Raw genomic sequence first — 20,021 nt, forward strand, 5'->3', positions numbered from 1 at the left:
TACGTAAGTAATAACAGTAGGTTACATTAATAATAAAGGGTTAATCATTTATCAGCGCACATAAACGCCCCGATCTTTTCTTTTCCTTGTTGTCAGCATAGACATGGTTGTCAGGGTTCGCACAGCATTGTGGGTAGAGTAGGTCACATGATCCTCTCCTCTCCTGTGAGGGGTACAGCTGCTGTCACACACTGAAGGGAAACGCCGAAATTTACTGGTAAGTCTGTGTGTTTTTGACGTTATCGTTGACTTTTTGTATTAAAGCTGTGAAATGAAATTTTCGACGCAGTGACAGTGGCGCAGAAATGTCGCGTGCGGTTTCTAAGGTGGATCGTGTAAGTTAGCGAGTAAGCAAGCAAGCAAGCTATCATCAGTATGAGTGTAAAGCCAGAGACACACTGCACTATTTTCGGCTGTCCTAGACGAAAGACGGGCATCGTGAAACAATCGTGGCGATTTCTGATTCGCCACGATTGTTTCACGATGCCAATCTTTCGTCTTGGGCAGCCGAAAATAGTGCAGTGAGTCTGGCTTAACAGGACTCATGGGGGATGGGGTAGAACAGGGGTAGGCTCACCTGCCTGTAGAGAGAGACAGTAGTATACTATATATGTACTTTACTTTACTTTACTTATATGTCCAAAATTTGATTGATTGAGGGTGTCATAAAAAAACCACCCCCCCACCCATAACTGGACACTTGTTCGTGTACACCCCCCACCTGTCCAAGTCAAGTCAATATTATTTGTATAGCGCTTTTAACAATGCAAATGGTCAAAGAAGCTTTACATCGGCTTGATATAAAGCTGGGTGGATTTATATCAGCTTTACAGTATTTAGACGGGGTGATAATATGTTGAACGTCTGATAAGTTGGTTGATCACACATCCAGAGTTTTACTGCGGTGCTATAATACATTTTCTGCAACGGTTGTACTTGTTAGAATGCTTCACATTGGTTCCGGGAATGTTTTATGAGAGTACCCTTGTTTGTCAAACTAGTCTTAAGTGAAATTGTTCACATTTTTAGAGTTAAACAGGTTAATGAACTCTTTCAGCATCTATAGTTGCAATAATGCATAGAATAACTCCGCTATAGGGTTTCAGCTACAGCTGAATGATAAAACAAAGTTAAGTGTTATTTTTTTGTTAAAATAAAAGTTATATCGTTGTTTAATCATACCGCTTTTTATCATCTTGTAGAGATACCCGGTGAGATTCTAAAAGTTTTTATTTGTAAAAGTTTGTATGACACACCATAAAAGTCTAAATATTTAACTGTAGGGTTGTTTGTTTGAGTGTTTGTGTTTTGTGTGTATGTTTGTGTTGAGTGTTTGTTTATTTTTGTGCATGTGTTAAGTGTGTGTTTGGGTGCCTGTTTGCGTTTGCAGTGCATGTTTATGTTTGTGGTGAGGGTTGAAAAACATATGAGTGAAAAAAGAAATAAAACTAGGTAAAATGAACTAAATTAAACCAGATTTTCCAACACCATAGACCATCTTATTAAAACAATCATCTTTGGGGCCTCTATTTATTTAAGTTTGTCGTTATCGACGACTTCTTTATCCATCTCATCTCATCCTGAACATCAGTTTGAAGCCACATTCGAATAGATTATAAATTCATTATAAATACTCAATTCTCAACTTTACCTAACTTTTAACTTCACCAGATGTGTAATAAAAAAGGTTCAATAGGGCGCACATCCTTTGACCAGTCAGTGAACTCCTGCCTAAACTTTTGACAGAGTTCACACTCGCAGGCGTATGTCATAAAATAGATGCAATGGAGAAGCTTTAGATCAGTGAACTTTAGACCGTTTGCAGCACCAGAAGAGCGCCGCAATTGCAGGTGCATGTTGTAAAACTTTAGACGTTTAATTGCGTACGTCTGTTTCAATTGATAGATAACACACCGCAAGTGTTACAGCGAGAAAATCAAAGAGTAATCCTCTCTTATTTTACCAGTTTTCATCCTGATATTTGCTCATGCAACTGATAGGGTAGCCTATAACGCGTCACGGTTTCTGCCTGCCATCTTCAAACCTTCTCTCGTTTCATTGCGGTGTGTGAGACGCGATATTTTGCATATCGTGTGATGTTGTAAAAGTTTAGAGGCTGTCTGTCTGTTTCAACAGATAACAAGTCTTACGGCAAGAAAATCAAAGAGGAATACTGATTTTATTACGCATTATACATTCGCTTTCATTCCGGTTAGATATTTGTACATGCATACGTGCGTTGTAACTGATATACCCCACCGCAAGTTTTAAGATTGACAAAAATCAAAGAGTAAATAAAGGAATTAAGTGCGAATAACTAAAATAAAATAAAACATTTTCCTGTGGCTTAGAGGTGTATGTTTAGAAGAAAGAAAAAAAAAACTTGCGTAACCGAATTTTTAAAGTGAAAAAAGTCTGGGTTATATAGCACGGCAGAAGTCTTAAGCTTGACAAAAATCAAAGAGTAAATAAAGGAATTATGCTACTTAAAATAAAACAACAAACAACATTTTTCCTGTGGATTAGAACGGCTGTTTAAAAGGAAAAAACTAGACTAACCTCATTTTAAAGTGAAAAGCTTTAGGATGAATGCTGAATGGTTTCATTAATTAAGAAGTGCTAAAGATTTATTAAAAATAACTTTCGTTCTAATGTTAAAACATTACTTTGTTTAATTCTTTTAACATTTAAGTCTTTGCGTTGGTCTCACCTCCGGTGTAGGGACGGCTGTAGGTGGGGTTTGACAAACGCTAGCTTTTAAATTGTAATGTTACAAGAGTTTGACAAGTATCTTATGCTGTTGTTTTAACGATCGCCCTCTGATATTTATTTATATAGATCACGGTTAGTCGGTCAGCTCTATAACATTTAACTTTTGTATCTGTTATAAACACTAACTTTTTTTTAAATGGGATATGGCCATTTTAAATTTTTGAGGTGGAATGTTTTTGATTATACACCAAAAGATGCATAAGGGCTGCTTATCGCCTATGTAATCAATCATTAGTCATGCTGTTGTCAAATATTTACTCTGTTCTTGTACGTTAGTCTGTATACCAACAAATAAGACTGGATATACACTACTGTTCAAATATTAGAGATCAGTATGAGAAAAAAAAGTTTATTCAGCTAGGACTTTTGTAATGTTTTGTAATGAATTTCTACTTCAAATAAATGCTTTTCTTATGAACTTTCTGTTCATCAAAGTATCCTGCAAAAAATGTATTACATTTTCAAAATATAAATATATATATATATATTAAGCTGCACAACTGTTTTCAACATTGATGATGATAATAATAAGAAATGTGTCTTGTTTCTCAAATCATCGTATTAGGATGCAGTGGCGGCTGGTGAAAAAATTGAGGTGGGGCTGTGGCACACTGGTACAGCAAACAATTTCACAATAACAATTCACAATAAATCAAAGCAATATGATTTATTGCAATGCAGACAAAGTTAACGAACATCTGGTTACCGGTTTATTCATTAAATCATCTCCGATCAGTTATTTTACCAGTCTCAGTTAAATTTTGGGTACTTCCATGACTGATACAAATAGTAAGTAAGTAAGTAAGTAAATTTTATTTATATAGCACATTTAAACATAGCAAAGCTATCCAAAGTGCTTAACAATGTAACAGAAATTAAAATGAAAAAAGAAAACAAAAAAGGAGCAAACAAGACAACCAATAAAACATCAATAAAATTGCAATTAAAATGCTAAGGAAAAAAGATATGTTTTCAATCTTGACTTAAAACTGGTAATGGAAGGTGCAAGGCGGCATTCTAGAGGTAACTGGTTCCATAGACGAGGGGCATTAACTGAAAAGGCTCTGTCACCCTTGGTTTTCAAATCTGAGGATAACCATATGTACAAGAAAATCAATGTGGTGAAAAAAACCTGCATGTTTTTTTTAACTTATTTGTGCAGGAATTTTGCTCTTCTCTCCTTCTGATTGACAAACTTCTCAACTACTTTCTTATTGAAGTCAGGAATGTCTTTGACCAGTTTCTTCTCAATAGAAAGCATTGCCAGAGCATTAAGGCGATCCTGGGTCATTGTATTTCTTAGGAAAGTTTTGATCCTCTTCAAAGTAGAAAAGCACCTCTCTGACTCTGCTGTTGTCATAGGCGTGGTGATTATGATCTTGAGAAGACTGACAGTCTCTGTGAAAGTACTTTGAAGATTGTTCTCAATGAAAAACTGGTACAGAGGAACTGCACCACTGCCAACCCTAAACTCAGGGTTCTCATAGATGAGGGACAGTTCTGTTTTGAGCTTGGCCTTGTTCAGCATGGGGTATGCCTCCACGGTTGTTTCAAGTGCTGATTCAGGAAACGTCACACTGTGTTGTGGAAACAAATCTCCATGCAGCAATGTTGCACTAACGAGGTGCTGGGTGAAGGAAAATCACTCCTTGGAATGAATCGGGATGGGATCACTTACCTGTAAAACGTTTTTATCAAAGTGATTCTGAGTGAACATAGGGCTGGGCGATAAAACGATAACGATATGTATCGCGATAGACACGTGAACGATATCAATAAAAAATGTGTTCGATAAAACGTTCGATATTTTATATTCTTCGTCTGAAGAAAACAAAGGCTTGCGAAGCAAGTTTGGTTGCATTAACAAAGGCACTTGCTCTCTGGTAACCTAGCAACGTAGGGAGTGACACGCTAACAGCCAATCATATAACAGTATCACGTTTGGTTGCGCCATATCGTTGTCTCGTGTCTAAGTGCGCACGCGCGGCTGAGAGTGCACGTCTGCAGCCAGACCCTATTGGCTGGTCTGCTGGATTCCTCTTCATAAGCAGAAAATGAGTGCCGCAGCGAGCGAGGAAATTGTAAATAAAAGAGAAAGTCAGCTCGCCAGTATGGCAGTTTTTTGGATATTATAAGTCTGACCGTAGTCAGACCAAATGTCGTCTGCAAATTATGCAAGACCGTCGTCCCCGCCAAGACTGGTAATACCACGAACTTGATGTACCACCTTAAAAAAAATATCAATAATTATCGATATCGACCGATATGAAACACTGATATCGTGATACAGTTTTCAGCCATATCGCCCAGCCCTAAGTGAACATAACATGCACATTATATTATTACTAATGTTTAAACTCCAGTATTCCTCATTGCACTTCCTGATCTTGAACTTGCTATTGGTTTCCTAAACAAAACAAGGTCTACAGTAGCATTTCAATAAATAAACCACCTATTTTCTGCTACATGTAAGTATATTATGTACTCAATTATTTTCCCATTTGTATGGATGACAGAAACGTCGTCATGCTACTTGTGACTGATCAGCACTTTTTTGATACATGACATGGCCCATCTGTTTTATAACTGTGATCTATATGTTTTATATACGGAGGCCAGCTACATAGCTTTCTTAGATTAGTCTTAAAAGTTAGTGATGTAATTATTTTCTTCTACAGTTCCTATCTTTTTTAGTCAGTTAAATTAAAAGTAGACTTAAGTTTACTGTTTGGCTGACTGCTAGTTGGTCAAACTAGTGCTTAATATCTTAATACAGTGGCTAGGTTTATGCTACTGGACTGGTCTGATATAAATTCCTTTTATTTGTCACCAAAAGATGTTATATCCACTTACCCACAGAGGCAAGATAATGGCATGTGTTATACTATGTTATACTATATTCACAAAATAACACATTTACAAAGAGTCACTACAAGAATGCTTATGAACAAAAAAATAATTTACATTTTATGGAATAATTATTTACAATATAACGCCCATACTAAACCTCAAACATTATGGATCTTGTTTTTGTGAAAACATAATACTTTTCACTCTCTTTCCTTGTTGGCATTTAATCATCCGTTTTTTTATAATTATAATCTACATGCCATCTTTTGTCTGTGTTTTTGTTTGTGTGTGTGTGTTTTACCTCTGTAGCTAGCCTCCGTTGTTCTCCTGGTCCCAGTGTCCTCGGTCACTTGTTGGGCTGGTGCTGCTGGTCAGATGATGCACTGTCCCCACACAGAAAGGGAATTGAGTCCCTGGGCCAAAAGATGTTAATAAATAATAATTAAAATAAATAAATAGATGTGCTCTATGGCAATCATTCATTTTGATGGCAAGGCACAATTAAGATTTCACAGACAACGAATCTTTCTAACAACAGCTTTATCAGCCAATAGTAAAGGGTATTTACCTGATTGTTTGAATCCCTGGACAGCTGCTTTAATGTAGACCAGGTCGATATTCCTCTTCTGCAGCTGGTTGAATAGCATGTCTACATTTGGCATGATCTTGTGAAACAATGCCAGGAAAAAACAGAAAGCCTCATCTTCAAGCATCCTCATAAAACCCCCTGACTCTTACAGTTGAGGAATCAAAGTTCCCTGAGTCTCTGATGATCTGAAAACATTTTAAAAGGTCATCCTTGTGTTCGTACACAGTGTTTACAGCACGACTTTTGAAGTTCCACCGTGTTATAGAGGCCCTGGGAAGTCTGTGCGCAACCACTTGGTCAAGCACGGTGATTCGCTTAGGTGACCTGGAGAAGGAGGCAGAAACTCCACCAAGGTCAGAAAAAAAAAGTGTCTAGCGAGGCAACAAAATCCACTAAACCCCTAAAAATGCCAGGGTTGTCTGACGAGTCAGTCTCATCGTGCCCACGCAAGGCCAACTCAAAATCCCCACAAAACTTAACACAATCCATTATCTTGGATAAAATATACCTGTTTTTATCCACCTCCTCGTTGTGTTTTCTTATCGCAATCCTGTGGCCGTCGTCTAACTGAGTAGCGATGTTTACTCTTCCCAAAATGGCTAGTTTGACGGAATTATCCAGGTGTGCTGGTGTTCTCATGTTTTCTTACTTTCTCAGACAGGTGCTTCATATCTCACTCCCGCAACTGTCCATGCTGGATCTGCCCCAGCTGCTTTAAACAGCAAGCACGGGAAACAAAATAATGCATTAGCAGAGACGCATCCACATAGCCAGGCCTTTTTGGTGTACCAACGGCAAGAGTAGCTTCGCGTGTACTTCTTCCCTTTTTCACTTGTCTGCTGTCTGATTAAGAGGTCAGGCTGATCTGGACCCAGCTCCTTTACCTTCAATTTTTCTGCCAAAGTTCTCCTCTCAGACGGACATTGGAGTAGAGGTTGTACAGAGTTAGGTTCGTGTCCGGAATTACTAACACCTGAGTCCGCCATTGTCACGTAATTGAAAATTGGGCCACTACAGACCAGCCTTGATTTTAGCAGCTTTGGGCGACAGAAAAATCACCAATTTCAGTTAAGATTTGAGAATGCTGATTGGCTAAATTTTATGTCACATCTTGAATATATTTATATCTTGAATCAGCATTTGACTAAATTCTACAAAGACCCGCCTCCTGTGGACGATTTCTCTATCGCCCCTCAGCTGAAATTGAGACGTGCTGACAGGCAGAGAGGTCATATGGTGATGTGAAAACATATTTTTCACAGAAGATTTTCTAATATATCACACCATACAAATATACATTTAAATAATTTATATAATTATTATTTTGTGTGTGTGGTTCAGGGAGGGCGGCGCCCTCTATTGGCCAGCCGCCACTGTCAGGATGGTCTCTGAAGGATCATGTGACACTGAAGACTAATAATAATAATATTTCACTATATATATATATATATATATATAATTTTTTTTTTTTTTTTTTACTGTATTGTGAATTAAAAATAAATGCAGACTTGGTGAGAATTAGACTTCTTTCAAATACATAAAATCTTACTAACCCTAAACTTTTGAACAGTAGTATAATTAATCGAATTATATTGTCTAATTAAAAACAAGTTCAGTTCATTTGTCATTGTCTGTTTGTCCAGGTCGAGCCATGAGGCACCTGGTCTTCCTCCTCCCAGCCCTGCTGCTGCTGCTGGCCCTGCCGGACACTAGGGGACGCTACAATGATGAGTTTGATGACGGTGAGGACATCGCTGAGTTTGATGACAATGATTTTGCTGAGTTTGAGGATGTCAGCGAGGACCCAGCAGTCGATGTGGAGAAAGAGCCGCCCCCACGAGCGGCCCCCTCATCCACACCTATAGAGGAAGACGAAGACGAGGCCACAGTAGAGAACGAGGATGGCCAGGATGAGTTTGAAGATGCTGATGCACAGGTAAAAATGTGAAGTCGTGGCCTAATGGTTAGAGAGTCGGACTTGTAATCCAATGGTTGTGGGTTCGAGTCTCGGGCTAGCAGGCATTGTAGGTGGGGGGAGTGAATGTCCAGTGCTCTCTCCACCCTCAATACCATGACATTGGCTGTCCACTGCTCCGGGTGTGTGTTCACGGTGTGTGTGTGTGTGTGTGTGTTCACTGCTCTGTGTGTGCACTTTGGATGGGTTAAATGCAGAGCACAAATTCTGAGTATGGGTCACCATACCTGGCCGTATGTCACTTCACTTTCACTTTCTGTTTTTCTGCAAGTCATAGTTAATCTTAATTTGATCTGATCAATGTTACAGGATCAAGACATGTACAACAAGTATGACAATGAGGAGTTTGAGGGCTATGAGAAGACCAACCCTTCATTCAAAGACACTCTTATATATAGAGAGGTACTAATTCAATGAAAAATGCACTTTACAAGCACTTGATTGGCTTCCTTAGATGACTGTTTGTATGTACGTAACAGGTCCCAGCACACCTTCAGAACAGCTGGGAGAGTTATTACATGGAGATCCTGATGGTCACAGGTCTTCTTGCCTATATTATGAACTACATAATTGGCAAAAACAAGAACAGCAGGCTTGCCCAGGCCTGGTTTAATTCCCACAGAGAACTTCTCGAGAGCAACTTTTCCCTCGTGGGTAAGTGTGCCTCTCTCTCCACTTTGTTTCTTCCTCTTATGCTGCTTTCTCTACCTCTGTTTTTGGCTGACTCTTCGTCTTTATTTTTAGGGGATGATGGTACCAGTAAGGAGGCCACCAGTACGGGGAAACTGAACCAGGAGAATGAGCACATCTACAACCTGTGGTGCTCAGGACGTGTCTGCTGTGAGGGCATGTTGATTCAGCTTAAGGTAGCGTGTTCATGTGAATACGAGAAAGAAAGGTATTTGATAGATGTCTGTGCATTCACAATGGTGTCATTTTTGTTTATTTGCAGTTTTTGAAAAGACAAGACCTGCTGAATGTGTTGGCCAGGATGATGAGACCAGCCTGTGATCAAGTGGTAGGCACACACACACAATCTCTGATGTATTAGCATAGACTGGTTACAAGTAGTGTCTCAAATGGATGTTTAAAAAAGATGTTCCTCTTAGTCTTACTCTTCCTTATCCACAGCAAGTTAAAGTGACTCTGAATGATGAGGACATGGACACGTTTGTGTTTGCTGTGGGGAGTCGGAAGGCCATTGCACGCCTGCAGAAAGAGATGCAGGACCTGGTTAGTCATTAATGATTTACATGTTTTATATAAAGTAGAATATTATTTACACTGCTGTTCGTATTTTAGGGGTCAGTAAGATTTGTTTTAGTGAATACGTTTACTCTGTAAAAATGGATCAGTCAGAAGTAACAGAAAAAAAAATGTTGCAGGGATTTCTATTTTAAATAAACGCTTTTCAAACTGCTTTTCAAAACTGATAATTACAAGAAATGTTTCTTGAGCAGCAAATCAGCATGTTAGAATATTTTCTGCTGAAAATTCAGCTTTGCCATTATGGAAATAAATTACATTTTAAATTATTCAAGTGGAAAACAGTCATTTTAAGATGTAGTAATATTTCTCAATATTACTGGTTTTACTGCATTTGTGGTCAAATAATTCACCCTTGGTGAGCTAAAGACACTTCTTAAAAAAAAAAAAAGTATTTATCCCAAACTTTTGAATAAGATTATTTTGTCTGTTGAATTAAAATAGTTTATTTGAAAAAAATTGGCAAACATTTGTCTTTTAATTACATACCAGGGTTCCCGCGGGTCCTTAAAAAGTCTTTACTTGGATCAAATTTAAGGTCATAAAAAGTCTTAAATTGTACAATAAAGTCTTAATTAGGATTTCAAGAGGTCTTAAATGTGGGTACAGACCAAAATTGCAATACAGCTTAATGTGACAATTAAACTTCAAAAGTCTATGACTGTATCTGAAATCGCCCCCTGTACTCATGAATGAAAATGAGTGAGTGAATTCGGACGCTGAGTGCACCGGAAGGACTGTCGCTTTTGCATAGTTTGCTTGCTGTTTAATAATAATTTGATACGGGCAGCTCCAGTAGTAAGATTGAAGGATTTATCTTGAACTCTGTCACGGAAATTATGTATAAACCCTAATAGTCAATTTACAATTAATGTTGTACCTTTGTTGTATTACGCTGTATTACGCCGTGGACGAGCGCTTCTAAAAAAATTCTACATCTCAAAATAAAATACAGCTCAAAAAATTAGAATATCGTGAAAAAGTTTCTTGTAACTTATTTCAAAAAGTGAAACTTTCATATATTTTAGATTCATTACATGTAAAGTAAAACATTTCAATTTTTTTGTTTGATTAGAGCTAACAGCTCATGAAAGTCAAAAATCAGTATCTCAAAATATTAGAATATTTACATTTGAGTTTCAATTAATGACCATCCCTACAGTATAAATTCAGGGTATCTCTTGTTCTTTGAAAACACAATAATGGAGAACACTGCTGACTTGGCAATGATCCAGAAGACGAACATTGACGCCCTCCACAAAGAGGGTAAGTCACAGAGGGTCATTACTGAAAGGTGTGGCTGTTTACAGAGTGCTGTATCAAAGCATATTAAATGCAAAGTTGACTGAAAGGAAGAATGTGGGTAGGAAAAGGTGCACAAGCAACAGGGATGACCGCAAGCTTGAGAATACTGTCAAGCAAAGCTTATTCAAACACTTGGGAGAGCTTCACAAGGAGTGGACTGAAGCTGGAGTCAGTGCATCAAGAGTCACCAGCTCAGACGTCTTCAGGAAAAGGGCTACCAAGCCACTTCTGAAACAGAGATAACGTCAGAAGCATCTTACCTGGGCTGTGGAGAAAAAAACTGGACTGTTGCTCAGTGGTCCAAAGTCCTCTTTTCAGATGAAAGTAAATTTTGCATTTCATTTAGAAATCAAGGTCCCAGAGTCTGGAGGAAGAGTGGAGAGGCACAAAATCCATGTTGCTTGAAGTCCAGTGTGAAGTTTCCACAGTCAGGGATGATTTGGGCTGCCATGTCATCTGCTGGTGTTGGTCCACTGTGTTTTCTGAAGTCCACAGTCAACACAGCCATCTACCAGGAAATTTTAGAGCACTTCATGCTTCCTTCTGCTGACAAGCTTTATGGAGATGCTGATTTCATTTTCCAGCAGGACTTGGCACCTGCCCACACTGCCAAAGGTACCAAAAGCTGGTTCAATGACCATGGTGTTACTGTGCTTGATTGGCCAGCAAACTAGCCTGACCTGAACCCCATAGAGAATCTATGGGGTATTGTCAAGAGGAAGATGAGAGACACCAGACCCAACAATGCAGATGACCTGAAGGCCGCTATCAAAGCAACCTGGGCTTCCATTACACCTGAGCAGTGCCACAGGCTGATTGCCTCCATGCCACGCAGCACTGATGCAGTAATTCATGCAAAAGGAGGCCCTACCAAGTATTGAGTGCATATAAATGAACATACTATCCTTAAAATATCCTTTTTTCATTGATCCTATGTAATATTCAAATTTTCTGCGACACTGAATTTTGGGTTTTCATTATCTGTAAGCCATAATCATCAAAATTTCAAGAAATAAAGGCACACACTTTAAATATTTCACTCTATGTGTAATCACTTTTCACTTTTCTGAAATGAGTGACAAAAAATATTGACCTTTTACATTTATATTCACATTTTTTGAGATGTACCTGTAGTGCACTATTTGAGGGTAGAGGGGGCAATTTCGGATGCAGCCTATGATTTTATTAAGTAAACATGAGCGCTGCACATTTCAAAGTCAGGTGCTGCTGCTTTGTGTACAGCTTTACCGGGAAATTGCTCGAAAGTGCCTTCTGCTGGCAGAAAATGAATGTGCATTTTCAATAAGGCTGTTGTTGTAAGTAGGGTATTCCTGCAATAGAGAGGCTGTAGTTTCAGGACCGCATTTCTAGGACCCCGTAGTTGTTTTTTTTTTTTATTATTATTTTTTTTTTTTGTATGTATTAGTGGCTCATACTATTTTATAGCACTTGCTATTTAATTCTGTATATTATTATTTTTAAGGTATTAAGTAGTTGTTTAATTGTATACACTTAATTATTGTCCTAACCAACTCCTAACCCTAAACATACCCATTGGTAACCCTCTTGAAATATTTAAACTAATTTATTTCGATATATTCTAGTTTTAAATTCGGTTTTCTTGGATGGAAAGACTTGTTTGTGCAAGACTACAGTTCATTAGCCGCAGCGCTTCACGTTGTGTGACCCACTTAAAGTGCAGTAAATGGTAAAATAATTGCGGTATAAATTAATGTGATTATTGGTACTTTAATAAATATCAAATAATTTGAATAAAAAATACTAATTTACAACATCCAGCAGCACAATGATCTGTTTTGCACAGCTAAATAGGATAAATGGAGATTGCTGGCACCGCCTCAAACTCAAGTTCACGCTAGCTCTTACATTAAAAATAAGATGGAATGATAAAAAGTTTCCATGGATCTAGTCTTTGCATATGTTTGTTTGATGTTTGAATCAGGTCTCCTTTGTTGGAATAGATGGCGCTGTCCCAAAAAATAGGGTCCTATGCAGCCTCCGGTATTGCAGGAACATTGGGTTGTTTTTGTTCAGACCAATGTGAAAATCGACCCATGTTTTTACCCTGCAAACACGCAGAGCTGTAAATGTGAACTGGTGGATCGATAAGAAAATCTAAACGGTTAAATGTTTGTGTTATTTAATTAATATAATAATTTATTGATATTAAGTTAATATAATTATTAAAAATGAGTACAGATTGAAACCAATAACTCTTTGGTTTTTTTGTGCAGTTCATTACACATACAATTTGTTTGTTTGCAAATGAAACTGCAATACTCTTGCTGTATGTTTGTTTTTGTGTGTAGTCTGTGAGGCAATAGAAGGATATCTCAGGTTTTGTTTGTGTTTTTTTTGTAGTTTTAATGTCATCAGGAACTGGTCTGTGCTGAATTTCTTGTTTCTTGTTTTCTTTACAGAGTGAGTTCTGTGGTGATAAGCCCAAATCAGGGGCAAAATATGGCATCCCAGAATCTCTGGCCATTTTATCAGAGATGGGAGAGGTCACAGATGGAGTGATGGACAACAAGGTAAAAGCGGAACATCACAGTCTCCCAGATAATTGAGTTTGTCGTAAGACTAGGGGGGGGGGGGGGGGGGGGGGCACTCTATAATGAAATTAATATTGGAACTAAAACTATTAAATTTTTTTTGTTAATTTAAGGAAAACTAAAACTTAAAAAGAAACTTTAAAAACCTAAATGAAAATTTAAAATGTTGATTTAGCAACTAACTAACTTAAATAAAAGTTTAAGCTGAAGTTCTAAAATTATAGAAATAAAAACTAAGTAGAAATGTTTAAAAATATTAATAAAAATAACGTTACTGAAACGTAGAATTCATCTACATCTAGAATTAAATAGAAAAAATGTAAATATAAAAATAAAAGGTAATTCAAAATATTAATAGATGCTATAATAGTATATAAATTATACTAAAATAGCACTGTTTTTATTCTTCTGTTTTCAGATGGTACATTACCTCACCACTCATGCTGACAAGATTGAGTCCATCCATTTTTCGGACCAATTTTCTGGTCCAAAAGTTATGCAAGAGTAAGTTTTATTCATTTATTTATTTATTTATTCCTTTTTCTCCTAGTAGTTCTTATTTTTCCAGTGTGTCGGAGGAGCTTCTACTGGTTAATAAATGTTAATGGTTTCTAAACTATTTTTAGGGAAGGTCAGCCCTTAAAGCTGCCCGAGACAAAGAAAACACTGCTGTTTACATTTAACGGTGAGAGAAATTCATAATCCACAAATGCCAATTCTCTGTACCTGCATGACACTGAAACATTCCTCGTTTGTCAGTGTATTAATATGCTGTACTTTACAGTGCCTGGGATGGGTAACACATCTCCCAAAGATATGGACAGTCTGCTGCCTCTGATGAACATGGTGATCTACAGCGTGGACAAGGTCAAGAAGCTTCGTCTCAACAGAGAGGTGAGTGCACACGCACAATGTGAACAACAGCATGTTGATTTAGTAACAGAAGGTTAACTGGTTGCTTCACATGGCTATTCAGGGGAAGCAGAAAGCAGACAGAAACCGTGCTCGCGTGGAGGAGAACTTCCTGAAGCAAACTCACGCTCAGCGACAGGAGGCTGCTCAGACGCGCCGCGAAGAGAAGAAGAGAGTGGAAAAGGAGAAGATCATGAACGAAGAGGATCCTGATAGACAGCGCCGCTTAGAGGTGTGTGTTTGTACTGTATAATTCAAATCGGATCTTTTCTCTTTTTGTGCCATTATCTGCATCGATACATAATTTTCTTCTTCTTCAGGAAGCCGCCCAACGTCGCGACCAGAAGAAGCTGGAGAAGAAGCAGATGAAAATGAAGCAGATCAAAGTGAAAGCCATGTGAGACACACACGTTCATAGTCATTAGAGAAAGAATCTACTACTTCCACACCTGCTAATGTACACTCTTCTACATGAATGTGCAAGCCATACGATTGGCTGCTATTGCACTCATAGAAACGCTCTGTCCAATCAGGAGAAAGCAGCTGATTAAGGAGTAAATCTGATCTTTAAAAGACAACTGGGTTGGAGATATCTGAACTGTTTGAACATGTTTTACTGTAGCAATCATTTCAAGCATGAGTTGTCTGCCTAATTGCATGGCGGTTTTTAATTGCAAGACTATTGCTTTTTGTGGGCTTTGCCATAATAATCTGGACCTTTTGGGCCTCTTCAAACCAACTTGCCACTTTAGCCAAACTTTTCCAATTCAGTTGTCTCCTGGAGTTCAGTATGAACCCTCCAAAGCTTTGTGTAGAGGACCTATGCTTTCATTTCTACTCCCAGAGATGTAACTTCATCTCCTTAAAGTTTCAGCTATGCTTCTTTTAAAAGTGAAATCTGGGAGTGTTTTTAAAAGGAACTGGGTGTGTAAGAAAGCTTTTTTGTACTACAGTGCTTCCTTAACCCTATTTCTAAGAGTTCATGATTGCAAGCGTTTTATAGATGAGTAATAGGCACATTGTCATTGTCTTTCAGTCTTTCTTTTTTTTATGAGCAAAGGCCCACTGTGAATTGTCACTGTCAAGGCAGCACAAGCTCCTTCATACGTATTTAACAGAGGTGAAATTTTCATTTATCGTTAAGTTAATAGTCGATCAGAGCATCCATGAGCTTGTATCATGTTTATGAGTGAACATTGCCTGTAACCATTTTTTTCGGTAACATTTGTTAATGAGACGCTTAACTAAATAAAACATTCACTGAAAACCTGTTTTTTCTCATTGTCATGGTCTTTGATTTCAGCTGATTATTAAATCTTTTCTAAAATGTATTTCAAAAGCGTAAATGTTAGCGTTAATGTAGTCCACCCCTGCAGTGTAATATGCTGTGTTTCTTATAAAGCTATTATTTACTAGCATTTTGATTTTTTTTTTTAAGAGAATGGATTTCCACATTTATTAATTCATTAGTTTATTTTTGTCATGCATTTCATTTGTAGAACTGATGAGCCAATTAAAATGTGAACTAGTAAAGGCACAAAGTTGAACAATGGTGGAAAAAATGGTTACTTGTTACAGATTCTGAAAATACAAATTATCCATTTACATACTTGAACTTAAACTCTAGACAATAATTAATAAAGTAAATAGACACATGCTTGAGTTATACAGATACATACTACTGTTCAAATATTTGCCAATAATATTCAAGTCAATAATATTTTTTAAAGAAACAAGGAAGCATTAATTTGATAAAGTAACAGTAAGGACATTTATAATGTTAATATTTAAGCTTTTCTTTTGATCTTTCTATTCATCAAAGAATCCCGAAAAAGGCATCACAGTTTCCCCAAAAGTATTACGCAACTGTTTTTAACATTGATAAATGTTACTACAAATCAGCATATAATGATTTCTGAAGGAGCATTTGACACTGAAGACTGGAGTAATGATGAAAATTCAACTTTGCCATCACAGCAATGAACTACATTTTAAAATATATTAAAATAGAAAAGGTATTTTAAAATGCAATATTTCATAATATCACAGTTTTTACTGTATTGTTTAACTAAATGCAGCCTTGGTGAGTATAATAGTCTTCTTTCAAAACATTTAAAAATCTTACCAAACCAAATCCTTTGAACAGTAGTGTAATTTAGATATCTTTTAATGTGTACAATAAAGTACTATGTGTTTACAAGACGTCACAGTTTTATTTCTTTTTCACATGTAGAGTCAATGAAAAATGTTGTTCCTCCGATATTTCAGTTATTTAACAAACATTTTTCACAGACTGTGCTATATATGCATGACAACAAATAATGTAACAATTATGAGAAGTGTAAGTTTACAGTGTTGAAGTTGAAATGTTCCTCTGTTAAAGCACAGCCAGTATTCATATTTTTATATCACGTATAAAGCTACATCTCATGCAAATCTACACATTTTCTTCATTCTATTACAGTGGATGGAGGGGTGCAAGAGTTACAATTTCTGCAATTCTACTTCAGCTGCCAGAATTACGACATACAGTTAAACAACGTTCAGCTAATGCATGCAGTTTTCCTGTGTTATGAAAGAAGATCAGGGGCGTCACAAACTCCGAAATCTGGACTGCTAGCAGTAGAGGTAGAACTTGACATGGCAGTTCTACATGTACCAAGTCAGTCTTACTTACAGTAAAGTAGCTTAATACACAGATGTGAGGCAGAAAGTATATTGCTAATATAACCAAGCTGTTCAAAATGAACCGAATTGCGGTCTGTTTGGTTTTGTCAGGTCTTGACGTCTGACTGCCCTTTCCCAATCTGGCAGGGTGTAAGATAAACAGCATACCCACACAAAAGATGAAACTCACAGGCACTGCTGCACAAAAAGAAGCCATAGTCAACGGATGGTACATAGTGATATTCAAAACAACCATGACTATCCCCATGGCGACAGTGTACATCCAAACGAATATACAGAATATATGTGCCTGGATTTGCTTTGTGGAAGCTTTGTGGTTCACATACGCTACAGGATGAGCCACAGCAATATACAAGTCTATAGTCATGCCAGTGAAGAATAGAGATCCTCCAATCAAACTGCAGCTGTGGAAGGCTGTGATGTATTCCTGTCTGATTGCGGTCACTCCACCCAGGTTCCGGACTATGCTTAGCAGAACTCGGATGTAATATAAGAAATGAGAGCAGGCTAGATGAAGAAAGAGGAGTTCGCTCTGGGAAGAGGGAGACGAGTTTCTTGGGCTTGATGGTATCCCATATTGTCTCAGAAATAGGTCCATAACCACATAGAGGGTTATTGGAAGATTTACAACAAGTATTAGGAGATCAAGGTTTGGGCTGTATGATCCTATGCAGAGCTGATCATGGGATGAAATGTTGGATAAATTCCCGTCTATGCTCTGGGAAGATGAGGTGTTTGTCGTCTCCATTCTTCATCCACATTGGAGCAGGAAAGTCTGGTGTTCCTTAGTGGGCAGATTTTTATAGTACTGACGTCTGGCTGTGATTGATGGGACTGTCATCCATTATCTGTGATATATTTGCATTAAGAAGGTCAAATGACCATTTGCAAAACCAGCTTATTCCCCCCAGAACATACACCTGTTTTGGACAAAACCATTGAATGTAAATTGACAAACCTATAAGCTCTGCAAGTCATGTCAAGTCACCTTTATTTATATAGTGCTTTTAACAATACAGATCGTGTCAAAGCAACGTTACAGTATCAAATAGGAAAATAGTGTGTCAATAATGTAAAATGACAAGATTAAACACTCAATTTTCAGTTAAAGGCATTTCATTATTGAATTCAGTGATGTCATCGTCCAGCTCAGTTTAGTTTAAATAGTATCTGTGCAATCAAGTCGACAATATAGCTGGAAATAAAGTGCCCCCACCTAGGCAGGCCAGAGGCGACAGCGTCAAGGAACCAAAACTCAATCGGTGACAGAATGGAGAAAATAATACCTTGGGAGAAACCAGGCTCAGTCAGGGGGGAGGGCAGTTCTCCTCTGGCCAGACGAACCAGCAGTTAAATTCCAACTGCAGCAAAGTTAGATTGTGCAGAGGACTGGTTCCCGTGGTCTTGTCCCGATGGCCGTCTAGGAGACAGGGTCTTCACTGGGGATCAGTCTCTGGGGCTCATCTAGGTGTCCTGGTCTCTGCTGACGTTCAGGGCTGTAGAGGTCAACTCTAGGTGCTGGTCCACCATTTGATCTGGATACAGACTTGATCCGGGTGGCTGCAGTGACCATCTGATCTGGATACAGTCTGGATCTAGGTGGCTACAGTGATCTCGGAATAAGAAAGAAACAGACTAATATTAGCGTAGATGCCATTATTCTAACAATGTAACAAGTACATCAGGTATGTTGGGAAGTGTTCCCGGTTCCGGTTGATCTAATTAATGCAGCCTAACAATCCTTTATGGATTTGAATATTAGAAGTGTATTAGTGTGTTATGTGTAAGACAGGCTAAAGAGATGGGTCTTTAATCTAGATGTAAACTGACAAGAGTGTGTCTGCTTCCCGAACAGTGTTAGGTAGATTGTTCCAGAGTTTGGGCGCTAAATAGGAAAAGAATCTGCCGCCTTGATTTTGATATTCTAGGTATTATCAAATGGCCAGTTTTTGGATAACGCAACAGATGTGGAGGACTATAATGCGATAAGAGCTCGCTCAAGTACTGAGGAGCTAAGCCATTCAGGGCTTTATAAGTAATTAACAAGATTTTAAAATCTATACGATGTTTAATAGGTAGCCAGTGCAGTGTTGACAGAACTGGGCTAACGTGGTCATACTTCCTGTTTCTAGTACGAACTCTAGCTGCTGCATTTTGGACCAACTGGAGTTTGTATATTAAACGCGCAGAGCAACCACCCAATAAAGCATTACAATAATCTAGCCTCGAGGTCATGAATGTTTCTGCATTTGACATTGAGAGCATAGGTCGTAATTTAGATATATTTTTAAGATGGAAAAATGCAGTTTTACAAATGCTAGAAACGTGGCTGTCGTTTATGATCACTTTATAATGTGAACTGATTTAATTTAGGCTTTTATTCTCATATAAACATGCATACATCGAGCACATCTCACATGGTAAAAACAGAAGCTCATATGGATTCGTTTTACAAAGCTTTTATAACCAATAGAGGGGCAGAATGAAACCTCACAGGTTTCATTAAAAATATATTAATTTGTGTTTTGAAGATTAACCAAAGTCATAAAAGTTTGAAACAATTTGAGGGTGACTAAACAATGATACAAATTTTGGGTGAACTATCTCTTTAACTAAAATGAAGAAACAAACGAACACAACTTTATTATCATTATGAACAAGTTGTGGTAATGATTTCTTAATTTTGTGTATGTTATGTGTGGAGTATATATGTTTTTGGTATATTGGTCATTTGATAATTTCCCTACCATGGTTTCTACTACAAATATAATGGTTACTATACACTTGGTAAATCTGGGGTTAGTGTGGGTTTACTACAAATCCCAGACAAGGAAATCCACCTGCATACATTCAATTAGTTAAGAAGTGAACGGCCACATCTTTTGGTTTTATTGACTTCCCACTTATTGTCCTGTTGGCCTTTGACCTGAGGTCTGAGCAAGAACATGGTCTTTGGCATGGAAATGTAAAAGAACAACGTATGACATTGGAAGGCTTTCTTCTGTTTTGTTCTTGTATCCTTTTAGTTGACCCTCACACGGAGTTCAACATCAAAATAAGCTGTTTCATACTCAGTGACAGACAATGTTGT

The 20,021-nt window shown here is 37.8% G+C and overlaps 1 protein-coding gene across 1 annotated transcript; it reads left to right on the forward strand.

Moving 5' to 3' along the window:
- Positions 1-121: 121 nt before the first annotated feature.
- LOC306860288 (PAT complex subunit CCDC47-like) lies at positions 122-15,518 on the forward strand. The gene is made up of 13 exons (XM_079401908.1): positions 122-217; positions 7,855-8,147; positions 8,496-8,588; positions 8,666-8,840; positions 8,931-9,052; positions 9,139-9,204; positions 9,318-9,419; positions 13,199-13,309; positions 13,749-13,834; positions 13,957-14,015; positions 14,115-14,224; positions 14,307-14,474; positions 14,563-15,518. Exons 2-13 carry the CDS (start codon positions 7,863-7,865, stop codon positions 14,641-14,643), a joined length of 1,458 nt encoding a protein of 485 aa, XP_079258034.1. The 5' UTR covers positions 122-217; positions 7,855-7,862; the 3' UTR covers positions 14,644-15,518.
- Positions 15,519-20,021: the final 4,503 nt, after the last annotated feature.

Source organism: Barbus barbus (assembly GCF_936440315.1).
Source record: "Barbus barbus genome assembly, chromosome: 4".
Lineage (NCBI taxonomy): Eukaryota > Metazoa > Chordata > Actinopteri > Cypriniformes > Cyprinidae > Barbus > Barbus barbus.

Bases quoted from the DNA above. Each gene is read 5' to 3' on its own strand.
- LOC306860288 (XM_079401908.1), top strand. From the start codon at position 7,863: ATGAGGCACCTGGTCTTCCTCCTCCCAGCCCTGCTGCTGCTGCTGGCC. The intron at 8,841-8,930 runs GTAAGTGTGCCT...CTTTATTTTTAG, and splicing joins GAGCAACTTTTCCCTCGTGG to GGGATGATGGTACCAGTAAG. The intron at 13,835-13,956 runs GTAAGTTTTATT...AACTATTTTTAG, and splicing joins GGTCCAAAAGTTATGCAAGA to GGAAGGTCAGCCCTTAAAGC.